This window comes from Syngnathus typhle, linkage group LG9 (genome assembly GCF_033458585.1).
Source record: "Syngnathus typhle isolate RoL2023-S1 ecotype Sweden linkage group LG9, RoL_Styp_1.0, whole genome shotgun sequence".
NCBI lineage: Eukaryota > Metazoa > Chordata > Actinopteri > Syngnathiformes > Syngnathidae > Syngnathus > Syngnathus typhle.
This window is the reverse complement of record NC_083746.1, coordinates 1,493,808-1,509,261: the sequence shown is the minus strand read 5'-3', so window position 1 is coordinate 1,509,261 and position 15,454 is coordinate 1,493,808. Positions and strand designations below refer to the sequence as shown.

Sequence of the window (15,454 nt, the reverse complement as noted above, 5' to 3'; positions counted from 1 at the left end):
CGCATAACAGATCCCTATCGATCAGCTCGATTGCCTAAGCCAAAAAAATTCATTCCCTTGCAAGGTGCACTTTGCATGCCTTCACTTGACCGCTAGATGGCACCAAAGTTCATTCCCTTGCAAGGTGCACTTTGCATGCCTTCACTTGACCGCTAGATGGCACCAACTGACAATGCAATGCACGCATCTTACTACAAACCAATCAATTACGCACCCTGACTATTTAATTAAGCTCCCAAACATCACTTTATTTTCGCATTTAATGTATTTGCAAAGCCATTCCGCTTCGTTACAAATATTACCCCGCAACAACAACAAAATAATACACCTATACTGTCCGCCTCATAGTTCTATTCGACAAATGAGCCAATGAAAAAGAACCATAAAGAATGTAGCGCCTCCCCCGGGCCCGACCAGCCCTCATTCCGCCTCGAGCTGCCTCCCTGCGCAGTAATTGCTCCGTCCGAGGTACCCCCCAAAAAAGACGCACGGACAAGCGTCGTCGCCACTCGGGCTGCTTCATCCCATGGCGCGTTCCAGGAGTGCGCACCGCGTGGAGCGTCTCCGAGGTGGAAGGTAGCGAACGCCCCCCCCCCCCCCCCCCCCCAACACGCACACCCATCTCTACCCCCCCCCCCCCCCCCCCGCCTGCTGCATGAGAGTGTGCTGGGGGCCACGCTCTCACTCTCAGTGACTGTGGTGGATCGCGCGGCACGGCATGCGTCTTCGGGAGCGTCCAGCGGGACACGGGTGCTTCTAAATAACTTTGCGTCCGGGGAGTTTTTTTTTTTTTCAAGGGGAGGGGGCAGCCAGGATGGGAACCGTGACCAGGGCAGCCCAGCACAAACAGACGCTCCTGTGGTTCATTGTGGGTAAGTCAACAGCACACAACAGTGTCACTGTGTTCCGCTTGTGTGTCGTGACTGCATCAAGTCATTTGAGTGTTGCGCTTTTTCCACACATATTTTGCGGGCGCAATATTTATATTTCAATATTTCCACCTTGGCTCTTTCTGTCAACAAAATGTTCCGACATCTGCCATACGTTTTCATATTAGGAGAGCTGTGCAACTCAAACAACTTCCCCTTCCATATTCATAACTCTTTTTGCTGGGAGTATTTTATGAGCTGTTTTTTTTGCAGAAAGAACTTGTATGTCAAAGTGTCAAGACCGGAATGGATGCAACTGGTTTCAACCCAGAATCCGCTTGGATACAAAATGCAGCCGTAAAAAAAAAAAAAAAAAAACTAAAAAGGAAATGCATCACAGACATGCTGAGAAAGTTTTAAAGAAAAGTTGGTTCATCTGAACTCCTCAGCGTTTGTTCACCAAGGTCCAGTTGCTTGGTTATACATGACCGCCTTTGATGAATGAACCTCTGGAGCACCTTCATTAAATCTCCTCGTTTCCACTAGCCTTGAGCATTTGGCTTAAGAAGCCATGCGGTTATGTAAACCGTTGTGAGGAAGAAAATAAAAAAAACGTCCGTTTGCTCGCCTAGAAGCCGAGAGACGGTGACGCGTTCCGACTCAGGAACGGAACTTGCTCTTATGTTTGGGTCGACATTCCCGCCAGTAACGCGTCTCCATTGGTCACAGTAAATAAACTCTGCAGGAGCACACGCGAGAGCCATTCTGGAACAAGAATGCCAGGGCGGGCGGTGTTTCTAATATTTCGGCCCATCCCAGGGTGCTCAGTGAGTAGTATTTATTATCTGTCTCCGACATTGTGCTAAAACAGCAAAGTGCCGTAAAGGAACACCGTCCTTAAATCAGGGAGGCTCGGCCTGGACATCTTTGAGTGTGATTGATGGAAATCATCCACTCTGCTCTTCAAAGTGTGAAATCATTCCTCCTGTTACTTGGACAGAGACTCATTTCAAATCTCGCTCCAAACTGTTCCCGTCAAGGGTCCACGATGTTTGTTGCCGCGGATCAGTCAGGCGAGTTGACCGGGTTACCGTTTTTCTTTGAAGCATTTCTGCTTCACTGAAAGAAGTGCGCTAAATTCGGGGCCGCGGGAAAAAAAAGAACGCCTCCTACAGGCATTTATCTAACCAGACTAGTAATATGTTGGTATTTATAGATCGAAACGGAGGGAGGAGGAGAGGAAGCAATTGGGAAATAAATATAAATACAATCCTCCAAGGACGAAAAGGAAAAAAAAGCTGCTCAAATATGCTGATTGCAATCAAGTGTTTGTACGTCTCAACAAAATGAATGTTTCTCTCTGCCTTGCCAGTCAACAATGTCAAAAGTGCATCGTGGGGAAACACATTACAACCCTAATCTGAACACCTGAGGGAAATTTCGATTGCCGCGGGTGGGAGGAACCAAAACGCAATTGGCACAATCTTAGCGGGAGAATAAATAAAAAAAGGACGTGAGGACGGGAGGCACGCTTGAGTGGCTTCTTAATTTCCTCGGCACAGATGGCATCCCGTCTTGTATTCAGGGGCCGTAGCGTCCGTCTGAAGATAGACGCGCCATTGATTGGGTTCCCTTCCTTTTCTTCTGCTGTGTCTCAAACAGCATTTGTAATTCAATTACACCTCCCGGAATGGAAAATATGACACTGTCCTAATCGACCTTTGGCCTAATCACCAAATCATAATGCCGCTGTCTTGCTCACTCGTTTGCTTTCTCACTCTCCTTTTTGCTCCGTCATCTTGTCCACAGTTTGGCGAAGTTGTCAGATCGACAAAAAAGCAAAGGGATTTTTTTTTGTAGAAAGTCGAAAAACGAAATCCTGATTCCTGCGTGGTGTCCGCTGAACCGGCCCGAGATCCGACTTGGCCTTTCCCCCGGCAACTAGCTTTGCGGCATTCTCTAATGGGATTACACTGCGGTCTCAGTACTGAGTGAAAACATTTGCGGATTAAATTTATCGGTAATCTTGCACGAGCCGCCGACGTCCCCGTATTGCCAAAACCAAGCGCAGCGTGTGTGCGTAATGTCTAACCTTCTCTTTCATTGAGAATATCCGGTGAAGACATTTCAGTGGTAATCGGTGACGTTCCAATTGGCACACAATTTTTGGACACGGCTAGGCCGCTCGCAAAAAGATTGACTCTGTTTTATTTTACACCAGATGGGTCAGCAACTCTAGATACGAGCAATTAAAAGGACATTTTCCGCAATATTAAGATGTCAACGTAGCAATGATGTGAAAATATTTTTTCTAGCGGCCGAGAACAAAAACAACCACAGGAAGCTCTTGAAGTCCGGCACACTTAATAAATCCTTGGCCACAGTTGGGGCCGAGATAACGAGCCCGGCTAATTCACTTGCAGGAATTTGAATCTCACAACTTGATGCGCTCTCCAAAACATCCTGAGAGATTCAATGTCAAGCCGCACTTGGCTCTTCCACGGTGCTCATTCAAACGCTGAGTTTGTAAAATTCCCCAAAACATCGATTGACACACTCCCGTCCGTCCTTGTAAAGCGTTTATAATACATGCCCACCCCCCCCCCTGCATCCTCGCCATTGTCAAAAAAGAAACGATCCATTTGAAAAGAGCAGCGGTCAGCAGCTTTAACAGTCGAGACAAAAGTTAACCGTGCCGAGTAGCGAGAACATGGACAAGGGACTCTCTCCGTCCGTGTGTGGAAGCTTTTTAAAAATTCATGCAAGTTGGAACATTCTGACAGTTGGGACAATGCAACAAGGAAGCTTCTTGATGAATGTCGGCTCATCGTTTTCCCCTTTGCGCAAGTTCCGAGTTTGCCTCCTGTTGTTAATCATTACATTGGAGCACAAAGTGATCAAAGCAATGGAAAATTCCGGCACACTCTTTATCCACGGGGTAAACACCTAAAGATTCTTGGATGTTTTTTGTCCTCTTTAAGCTGCTCTGGTCAAGAATCCAAAATATGCATGCGAGGTGGCTGTATTCTTCTTCGACATTAAAAAGACAGGAACGGATTTGTTTCGTTAACATCTCACATTTCATAAAATGATAAAAATGTCAAGAAAATGATTGCTTTGTCTCGTTTCTAGCCTTCGGGGATGTTTCTCCAACATTGTGCTCTCCTGCTCCGATTGTTGTCGCCACTAATTGCTTGCTTTTAGCTCAGAGTGCCTGCCGATAGCCCCGCCCGCTCACTTTAACGACCGTCGGGTGATGGATGGCATCACGCGCACGCCTGCTAATTATCAACGTGGACCGTAGGCGTGCAATTTAGTTCTAGCCTGAGCAGGTCGGGGCTAGCCCGACGGCGTCGTTCAAGTGTGGCCCGTCATTTGTGACATATTTCAAACCATAAAGACGGAAAAATGGAGTATAGAATGCCTGGAATTCATTTTGAAGACCAAGCCGGCTTTCTCCCGCACTCGAAAAGAATTCAGGCTCATTGAAGATGCGAGATTGGCATCGATTGTTTATGGTTATCGGAGCGCAAACTCTCGTCGTCTCGCCTCTGCCCAATTCAAGTGGTTCTAAATGACAGCGCGTTATCTCTAGACCATCATCCATCTGATCCAACTCTGATCCCGTTTTACGAGCCGGGCTTAATGTGAGACATTTGTTACGCTTCCATCGATGGCAGCAGCCTGAAAGCTCGACGTTGCCCTCTGAAGCGCCACTTCACTCGGTGTTATTTATAGCCGTTGCGATCATACTTGAATGATATAATTCGGCGCAAAATAGAAAATAAACAACACGACATTAATCGACGCTTGTTTCAGGCAAGCCGTTTCTGTCACAGGCTGTTTGTTTGTGTCAAATCGTCTTAACCCAAATAACATTAACTTACTCATGCATGCATCATCACATTTGCTGGGTGTTTTTGTAGCCGCCGCGTTTTCTTTATTTTTTTCTTCTCCTGCTCTCGGCATGTTATCATCCCAACTGGGTCGTAAGTGGCTTTCTCGGCCTCGGTCGGTCACAGCCAATGATTGCCGGTGTAAAAATAGATGAGTGAATATTCCAGGCTTCATTCACAAATTTCAAGTTTTACAGCACAGCTTAAAGGAATGAAAAGTTAGCCCAAAACAAGGTCGTCAACAAACAATGAATACAAACAAAGCTAATTGCAATTACAACAAAGCTAATAGCGATTACAGCAAAGCTAATAATGCCTGTCACACCGAGGCCCTCAATCAAAGAGAAAAGCCACAAAGTCTTTTTGTAGCGGCGTCTCCATCTTATCTAACGTCGTGATGGCAACACCCGCCGCTTGCTTGACAAACAATCCGCCCGCAGCCATTTGCCAGGTCAGATAGTGCGGCTAATTAGCCGCTTAACTGCTGCCCATTAAACAGCCTGTTAGCTAAACGACGAATAGCGTTTGGACCGAGTCGATAACACAATGCACACAGTCTGACCGAGCTTTGACCGCTAACGGATGTCTGGAATAATAGGAATAAAATGACTTTAGCAACTATGCTATTAGGCTAACAGTTTACATTTGTAAAATATATTGCTTCATTGGAACTAAATTACGGCTAATATAGCAAAGTGCGCCATTCCCGCCGACATGAATCATTTAAACGATAAAAATAGGCTCAGTATTTCATATTCGCTGGTTTACAGATGCTTTTGAAGCTTCACTTGAACATACAATTCATTGAAGGCTATTTTTCATCTTGATCAATGCTAAGCAGCACAAACAGAATAAAGTGGTCAGTTCGACATTTCTGTTGGAAGAAAATCCGTCCTTGATCTCGCTCTCCACTCAACGATGTCAACAGTTCCGAGAAGTTATTATGAAGTCCGCCCCCTGGGTCTCTCTATCTTATTAGATATCGGCGGAGGTATGTGCGAGTGTGTATGTGTGCGTGCACGTGATTGACAGCTGCGGAGTTCCAAGTGAAATAGAAAGACCGCACTTCTCCCCCTCGCCTCTAATTTGTCGGACGTATGCGCGGCCCGTCTCATGAAAACGAGAAACTGTGTCTGCCCGGCTCGGCTCATTTGACCGCAGTCGACCTTCTGACCTGACTTGGGTTGAATTTAACCCGCCACCTAATTATTAGCCTACGCTTAGAATCGTTTGTTTTCCCTCGCTGCCGATAGACACCGATATCCAATTTTTTTTTTTTTCCGATGGGGACGATTTGCAATTCAAGCGCTTTTAGTCACAAGCATGTCACGGAAGGAATTCAACTCGTATCTCAAGGTAGCGCTGTACAATTATGGGCAGTAATGGCGCACTTCCAAAGGCCAGGCTAATTTTAGAGCGCGTTGCCATTGGCATTAAATGATGCTGTTTAATATTTTGAGGGGGATGCTTAATGGACCATTTCTACTGATCCTCTATGCTATGTTTGCATTTTCTTCAAAAGCCAACTGAATAAATAAGCCGTGGAGAAGAGCCAACAGCTGCTCGGAGCCGTGTGGGGGGGGATCATTACCGCGAGAGCTGTGTGACCTGCCTGGAAAGTTTATTTCTTCTTATCAAACATAATCATAATATTCCCCCTGAACGTAGCTGATTGTGTTTGAATGGCCCGCGGAACGGAACCGGCAATTATTTTCTTCTTTCCTTTCACCGAGCACTCACTCGAGGTACATTTAAAGTCAAGTTGATTTGATTTTGCCGCAAACACTCAATTAAGCAGTTTGCCGCGCTGGTTGCCATTAAAGTTCATCAGAGCCCATGTTGTTGTTTTCGGGCCCGGTTGTCAGCTCTTCAAAGCCGTGGGGAGGGACGGTGGTGGGAACACATTTGCATTCTCGTTCGTCTATGAGTTGCGGCAAAACAACAACCACAACAACAAAACTGTTTAAAAGTCAGAGTAGTGGGCGTTGCGCTGCTATTTTGAATTGTAACAGCTGCCAGTTAGATGAAAAGGCAGAAATTGAGATTTCCCTCTCCATGAATCATCACATAAAATTGACGTCAGCCAGAGAGAAAATAGCTGCAGCTTATTTCATCCTAGCCTGGAAAAAAATACATCTGATTATCCAACACACCGCAAGAGCCGTGACTTTCGGAATTGCTCGCAATTGTAACATCTCGGGCACGAAAACCCAGCTGTGAAAATCCGTGTGTGATGATCAAGTGTTATTCATCATAGTGAGGCCGTGTCCCTATTTCTTTGGAGTCAATCAATAAATGCTTGCTGTGGCAAAATGGGACCCGACGAAAGATGACGACAAGATGAGATCCTTTCTATAAGATTGTTTTCTTTCATTTATCTCTCAACAGTGACTCAGTGTGTGAGCGCACTGGGCTGCGGACCCCATTACGAGTACGCCATTGAAGAGTTCTGCTTGGCCAAATTCAGACTGGACATGCAAGAACTGGACCAGGGACACTGGTGCAGCTGGGAGGACACCGTCGAGTGAGTTCCGCAAACGCCACCTTTACATGCAAACAAACAAAACGCTCCATATTTGCATGCGGCTTCCTGTTCGTAGGCGTAGCGTAGTATAGCGTAGCCACAGAGGCGCCATTCACAAGGTACCAGGTACGGCTTGGCTATCAACCAATCCAGGATGGACCTAAAAATAGGCAATTTCTTCCTGGGTGTTTTTTTTTTTTGTCCAAGTGAGCTCCAAGCAAATGTGCTTAAAGGTCAGCGTCAGGAAGAACTGGCTCTTTAAATAATTGATACTCCCCCCACTCGCCTCCCGGTAGGACCTGATCAAGTTAGGCTTACGGTCCTTTTTCCCCTTTCTGTGAAGATAGCTTTTGCTATTTGACTCATGCGGGTTCAGCCATAGTGCAAACACACGTTGCAAATGTCAAGGTTGCTGTAGATTCACCTTTTGGTTCAAGAGTGCCGTGGTTGAGAGGCAGTGGGACCTTTTCGGAAACACACCGACGTTTTCTCTTTTAGGTGAAAATAGTAGCTTACTACTAGCATCATTAGCCGTATCCTGGCTAGCTAGCTAAGCTAATAATTGATCGAATCCAGAAACTCTGATTCAGTGTTCATTTCTTAGGGCTAATTCAAACCTCTCGCGTGTTTGTGTCAAGCTATCGGCCAATTTGAAATTTGAGTATCTCGTGCGTCATCGAGGTGGTTTAGCGGGCCGGCCGTTGTGTGGTTTGTAAAAAGATATCGGAGCCACGCGCAATCGTCACCTTCTCGTTTTGCAACCTCGTGACCAAAGCAGAACCGTGAGTTAAAACATGCAAAAGATAATCAAGCAATTTAAATCTGTAGAAAACGGTCAAGTCGACTTACTGGGACGGTCGATCCAAACTCGAGGGAAATCTGACATGCGTTTAAATCAAACTTTCAGAAGTTTGTCTTTTTATGGCTTCCACGCGGGGAGCAACTTGACATCTTTCTTTTGTTTCTAAAATGGACGTCAAAGGATTGTGCCTATATGGGTGAATCCTTGTTTTCGTAAGACCTTCCATTTTGCCCGTACATTGGGAGCGTGTTGGAATGCATTATTCAGAGCATGCGGCGTGTTGCCTTCACGGCTGCATTCCGCCGTCGCACGACACCCGCGTCGCAAGCCGTCTTTGCGTTCAAAGAGAATCTAATAAGAGGTGAGAGACTCAAAACGCTTTGTCCTTCCCCTTAGCTTGCTATTTTTCCATCCATACCTGCAGCCCTCGTGACTCCCCTGCTACTCAAGCGTGCAATTAGAGAAGACCGGGGCAGACTCTCTTTCAGTGTCCCAATCAATACGGGGCGGGATGGTGTCGGAACTCGATACGCCGAGGCTTGAGACTTGCGGGAGGTGAGCTCACGACGATACCGGAAAGTTGTTTATATGCGTCGGTAACGGTGAGTCGTTTTCACGAGGAGTGACGCTGCGATGCGCTTAGATCCGATACGAACCGCAGAATTCAGACCATCGTCACGAGCAAACAGCCGAGAGTCGTAAAAATTCAATCATTTTATTCTGAAATGGAATCCAAACAATTCGGAGAGATGCAAGAAAAATGGCTTATCGGTCAATTCAAATTCAGCTCATTTAATTGCCGCCGCCGCCGGCAAAACGTTTGAATTAATTGCTTGTTCCTGATGGCCATGACTTGTTTGACTCTCATTTTCTCCGCAGTCCGCCCAACAGAAAAGTTCTTTCACAGCCCGAGTCACTCTGTATTTAATGAGCGCAGCAATTATGCCTTCGGAGCTAAAATAAGGACAAAGTAACTAAATAGCGCAAACTAAGTGCTGCGAGTTGTGGCGCCCAGCGTGTGACGCAGGTTTTTTTGGCCGGGATTGCGAAAAGGACGACGAGGCGTGGCGAGTTTTCGTTTCGCTGCAGTTTTGTCTGATAAATGGCGTCTCACCTGTGAAGCCGCTTTTATTTGTAACATTTAACGATGTCATAGTTTCCTCCAAATTGCTCACAATGAAAGCCACCCAAAAAAACGGGAGAGATCAAACGGACTTTTTTCCTATCAGTACAATAATTTGAGTGTTGGCCATATTGAAACGATTCCAAATACCTTCACAAAACCTCCTTGTAGTAGAAATTTAATCTTAGAGAAATCAAAACCTTCTCATAATTAGTTTTTTTTTGGTCAACGTTCTGATTAGATTCGGAATGAAAGCCGTTCCATAATTTTTTTTTTCCATGTCATATGACGCACCTGTTCTCGTTCGCGCCGGTCCTCATCGACCAATCGGCTCCCTTCGAGCCCACGTGTGCCTCGTTGTTTCGTTATTTTGCTTGTATTTAGTTCCCCGCTTGGAGCTGCTCGTGTCAGTTGGTTGTTGCTGCCGTGTGCCATGTTTAGCTTACTGTGTCATGTTGAAGTTCTGTCCACTGTTAATTTGTTTTCAGCTTTGTTTTGGAACTTTTCACATTGGGTTACGTGACATAGCTTGTTTTCTTTGTGTGTGTATGTGTGTTTGAAAAGCAATCATTTTTATCTTTTCCTCCACTCCACAAAGCAGTGCTTGCAAACCTGCAAATGACTTTGAATGAATTGTTATTCGCAGAGCAGTGGGCTGGCTCACAGTGCCAGTTTGTTTTTGCAAAAGTTGAAATCAGTTTTTCATTGGTTTCATTAGGAGGGGCAACCACTCGATAATAATTTCATGAAACGCAATGTAAACGTGATTTATTTCGGCAAGCAATTTCATCGTGCTGCTCCTTCTGGTGTGCCCATCTTGGCCACCAGGAGGCAGTATCGTACTCACAAGACAAAGAAAAGACTCCTAGGATTCAGTGGGTTTTTTTCATTTTTCATTTCAAACCTGTCTAAAGTTTTTAAAACTGGATGTCGGCATTCTCAGCTGGAATTGGGCAATCCAACCGTAGTTTAATTTTCTGCTAAGATCTGCCTCATCAGTATAATTATTATTGCCGTTCTTTGCTCGATTGTCGTCGAGTCTCGCCGACTTTGACCCGATCGTGTGATGGAGCGAGCTAGCTCCACAATGTCCTTTGTTGCTTCCCAAAAGGCTCGGGATCAAACACTTGCCATAATCCGCTTTTTATGAATAAGCGCTCGCTCTCTGAACTATGCTCCACTTGATCTGTGTGCCAAGCATAGCTATGACCGTTTGTCTTTTTTGCCCGAATAACGATATGTCAATTCTGTCAGATGAGATTCTGAAAGTTAGAGCGAGCACAGTAGATTTGGAATCAACCTGAGGCTAATTTTTTCCGCCTTATGATTAATCAAAACTACAGCTCTCTGTTCCCCTGGCTTTGTTCTCCATTTTATTTTTTTTACTCCAGGCTCAGAGTGTAAAAATAGCTCAAGATCTTGCCCTCAAAGGTTTTTTGTTTTTTTTCGCCCCCCCCCCCTTTGTGTGAGACTGTTTTGTTCAGCCATGGGTGCATGCCTGTCCGCCATCTGTAATAATTTGGAAGTCTTTTGTGTCTGAGCTCACATTGGATTGTGCACAAAAGCCGGCCGGGCACAATAGTGCAGTCAGTAGCGCGGAAAGCCAAGTGTCGTTTCAATTCTGCGACGCTCTCCAATTAGGCGTCTCATTAGGCGTCCAATTGCAAATGGCTTTCGGGCGCTTTCTACCACTTGATAACATCAAGCAGCGCGGAGGTTTTTCACGCCCTTCTGAGAATTGAAGTCGCTGCATTCCGACTTCCAAATATTTGCCTTGAACAAAAACAAAGCCTTGTCGTCGCTCCCGTTTCTCACGAGTTCAACTCCAAAGATCGAAGGCGAGTTTTAGAGTTGCTTAATGAGATCAGGGAGGATTTTTTGCCATTCCGTATCCAAATAAAAGGTCAAAACATAGCAAAAATGTGTGAGCGGTGGAATGTCATCTTGTTCCTTTGCTCCTCGCCTGACACAATTTGATTATGCCAGTCAGGTCGTCCAGAAAATGAACGAGCGGTTCCAGATTCCCCCCCCCCCCGCTGCTCCGGTGTATTGTTGCCAATTAGCGTGTCCGCAAAGTCCACAAAAACAATTTACAGCACGTCTGAAAACATCCGCCCGTCCCCGGCAACCAAAACAGCCATTTTTGGTCCTTCTGCTTACTTTTCAGAACAACAACGAAATTGAGGCTAAACACTTAAAAAATAATAATAATTGTGTGATATGTCAAAAATTGAAAATCAAAAATGTTTATTTATTATGGAATAATAAGGCGGTGGGGGAGGCTGGATTTTCAGTTTTCTGTTTTGTTTTTGTTCCCATTTCAAAGTTTCTTGTGGGATTAAAGGAACGTCAAAGTGTTTATATAAAGCATGGTTTGCTTTGAATGTGCCAAAGTGCCCCATGAGGACCTTCTCGTAAAAGTATTAATGTCATTTGAAAGCAGGAAATACCAATGGATGATTTGGGACGATCAACAAATCAAACAAATACGTGATTTGAAACAAAACTGTAGAAAACAAAATTAGGATGACTATTTTTCCTCATTGCATTTTTAGGTTCTTTAATTAGTGTGGTTAAGGAAATTAAAAAGACTGACACAAATAGGACAATCACGGCTTGTTGCGTGGAGACAAGAACAGAACAAAGAGCAAATGAGGAAAAACCGAACGAGGAACTCGAAGCAGAAGTTCCAAAGATGAAACATGTCTGACCCCGTGTGCTCGCTCGCCCTTTCAGGCTCTACGGCGAGCTGACCAACTGCACCTTTCTGGTGGCGCTGAAGATGGACTGCTTCTGGCCCAACCTGCTGGTGGACGACTTCTTCATCCAGGTGCACAAGACCTACTTCCACAATTGCTCGCTGTCGGGCCGGCTGCTCAGGGACCCCCCTAACCGCATCCTGGGGCCCTTCATCGCCATGCCCATTCTGGTCACCCTGCTCATGACTGCCCTAGTGGTGTGGAGGAGCAAGCGCAGCGAGGGCATCGTGTAGGGGAGCGCTTTTCTCCAGGGAGGAACCTCGGACATTAAAAACTCTTCTGGGATGAATCTCGCAGCTATTTATATGACCTCCAAACTCCTTGTACAGCAGACCGGTACCGGTTTGAAGCAGCAACTGGACTTTCCCAGACTTTATTTGGGAAGCCAAGGCATATTTTACATGAGAAGAATCTCCCGCCACCAAACAGTGCACGAAATTGTCATCTCATCCTAAATGACTTGCAAAAATGCTAAGCCTGTTCATCGTTTCCGACGAGAAGAGTTTTCTAACTCGCAAACTTGCTCCCAGATAAGCTAACAGCTTTTATTTCTTCTTCTACTGCAGCAGTCTGGATGCCGTGTCCATAGTGCCTCTCACATGTCAGTCTTGGTACTGCAAAATATCTGAAGTTTGGCGGCGGAGATTCCTTGGAGATATGCTCGCTCGTATGTTGTCTGCTGTAGTGAGTTTTAAAAGGACCCCATCTCCAGATATTTCTGTCGATGAATCGCAAAACATTTTCCCGTTCTGTTGGTTTGTACTACTTGGAGAGTGGTCGTCCTCCTCCTCCTTACTTGTCCAAGTGAATTTGTGAAATGTCTGAAGAATTCAAAGAAGAAAGCTCCAAAGGAAGATCAAGTTCTGCTAAGCGCTGCCGATGCCTCAAGCGAAGCTTTTGGATGGCAGACCTGAGCTCGGGATTGATTTCTGATCTGAGTGTTCCTCATTGATATTTTTGAATGCTTTCTTTCCTCTTAAGGGAGCCTGAGCTCTAACCTGCTTCTCTGAAGAAAAAAAAAACCACACACGCTCCCACTTTGTATTTTGTGCCAAAGCCTCTCGGAGAAGCGAGGGCGGCATTTGCGATGGAAAAAAAAAAAAATGTTTGTCCTCAAATGATTCCACTGTACCAAAAGACCAGAAAGAAAGCCTTTAATAAAGTGACTTGATGTGCGTCAGGACTGATTGTTGGGCTTTTTATTGCTTTCTGTTTAAATGGTACGTATATCTGCAGTTCCCTCTTGAATGATTAGCAACCAAAATAATGATTGGTGCTGCAAAGTGTCCTTTTTTGGAAGCTTCCTGCCGCTGCGTCACGCACGCTGTGACGGCTTGACCTTGAAAGAGAAGCATTTTCTGTACGGATGCGAGCGTGGGCATCTGTGTTTTTCCTGCTTTGTTTGGCAAGCAAGAGAAGCCAAATGTCATAAATTGCACACTTGCACAAAGCCGCGTTTGTTTTGTAACAATTCCGTGACCCCGCATGTCCAATTTTATTTTATTATTCTTTTTTTTTTTTTTACATAAGTCCTACCTGACTTCACTGACAGTCTCTCTCGGTGTTGACCGCCAAGTCCGAGATCTTTACCGAGGTCTTCCGGTGTCATGTAGCTACTTCTGAACATCGCTGATGGGTCACCATGGCAACCTCCGTAAAGTTCCAATGCTTTGGAGCTGTTTAACGTCGTTGCCAAAAGAGTCCCTGTGCTGACCAATGACGTCATTGCGGACAAAGATAGCATGTTTCTCCATAAGGGCGGGACGGCATCAAGATGGAATCCCGAACGGAAGCCTCTATGGATCCAGCGGGGAATGTCCCTGCTGCATCCATCGAAGCCACAATCTCCACGGGTGGTATCGGTAGCCTTTGCGAGTACCTAATATCGAAGGTGGCTATCACTACTTCCATTGTGTTGAGTTCTTTATTTTCATTTAAATTCATTGCAGTGGTGGTCTCTAAAGACAAATTCATCAATATAGTTGGCAATATCTATTAAATAGTGCAAGGAGCAAGACGTGACAGCAGACATGGTTTTCCTTGCCCTTAATCCCGTTGGACGTCATAATGTCATTCGCAGATGTTTGAAATGTGTGTGTGGATGCATGTTAGTTTCCGTGTGTGTGTGCGTTCTCCCATTCCCAGGCATCCCTCGCGGATTTCCGTCTTGTTTGCAATTTCCCCAGTGTAACTTCTGCCAGATGAGGTCTGAACACGATGATAAAACTAAAATAAGGCCATTTTATTTTTAAAAAAATGCAACTACCATGAGTGTCAATCATTTCCCAGATGATGGTTGTTGCCATTGCTGCAGAAATATCAGAAATGGATAGATGAAGGCTTGTTTGGGATTTAGATTCCAGCAAAAATCTAACATTAACTGAAGATACACAGTGACAAGTTGGCTGAGCCAGCGCTGACTCAGCAAGTTGTCACATTTTGACTTTGGATTCACCGATCCAAAGTTTGGAACCTGAAACAACAAATGCGTCTCCAGGCCGGATTACGCAACCAATCCGGGGGCCTCGTGTCATTCAGGGGGGGGGGGGGTCATTGTCTACCCGCAAGGCGTCGACTCATATAATTGTGTCTTTTCTCGTGCAACTGAAAAAACAAAGAGGCAAACATCTGAAGAAGTGGAGTCAGAATGCGGGCTCGCATTTTCCCTGGTGGAGGCAGCACTTCGTCACCAAGCTTGTGCAGCAGGAGGCGCTGTTCTGTCTACACCTCGCTAATTGCGTCGTCTCTCACCTTGCCAAGCAACGTGTTGGTCCGAAAACACGACTTTTGTTCCTTGCCGCTTGCATGACAATCGCTTGAGTTGTGCTCATTTAGCAAAACGCATTGCAATGAAGGATGTCTTTGTTTATGTTTGCATTGCAGTAGGCCTGACGTCTGACGCCGTCCGTGTCTTTTGTCACTCGCCGGCTGCCAAGCTAACACAACGGAACGAGAGGCAGAAGCCGCCTACGGCCGCAGCGCCGGCGTGGGCAGCCAGCCTTTCAAGCACAACAAAGCAAATGGAGAGCCACTTACTAAAGCGGACATATGTACGTGTGCCCAAACAGCAAGCCCGCCCGGCCGGCCTGCTTTAATTGCATGCAGGCACACACGCTGATAAACATCGATTTTCCTTTCTTGTGCTTCTGCAAATGCTCAAATCGCCACGGTTAAGGTTCGACCTCGCATAATGACTTTTCATGACATTTTAATTCATATTTATGAAATCATGTCAAAACCTGGCTCATGGTCACAGTTAACTATTAGCCTTTTAATGTACAGTGAGTTTGAGAATGTATTCAAACTACCGTTTTTTTCCATGTATAATGGGCCCCCGTGTATAATACGCACGCTAAAAATGGCATGTTGATGCTGGAAAAAAGCCTGTACCCATGTATAATGCGCACCCCAGATTTTAGGACAATAAATTAGTTAAATTTTGCGCATTATACATGGGAAAAAACGGTAATCTAGCTAATTA

The 15,454-nt window shown here is 45.5% G+C and overlaps 1 protein-coding gene across 1 annotated transcript; it reads left to right on the top strand.

Moving 5' to 3' along the window:
- The first annotated feature begins 654 nt into the window (after positions 1 to 654).
- Positions 655 to 13,153, top strand: LOC133160163 (receptor activity-modifying protein 1-like). Its single transcript, XM_061287776.1, has 3 exons — positions 655 to 872; positions 7,154 to 7,289; positions 11,951 to 13,153. Exons 1-3 carry the CDS (start codon positions 815 to 817, stop codon positions 12,204 to 12,206), a joined length of 450 nt encoding a protein of 149 aa, XP_061143760.1. The 5' UTR covers positions 655 to 814; the 3' UTR covers positions 12,207 to 13,153.
- Positions 13,154 to 15,454: the final 2,301 nt, after the last annotated feature.

Coding starts and splice junctions, on each gene's coding strand:
- LOC133160163 (XM_061287776.1), top strand. CDS start 815: ATGGGAACCGTGACCAGGGCAGCCCAGCACAAACAGACGCTCCTGTGG. Junction 873..7,153: donor GCTCCTGTGGTTCATTGTGG/GTAAGTCAACAG, acceptor ATCTCTCAACAG/TGACTCAGTGTGTGAGCGCA. Junction 7,290..11,950: donor AGCTGGGAGGACACCGTCGA/GTGAGTTCCGCA, acceptor TCGCCCTTTCAG/GCTCTACGGCGAGCTGACCA.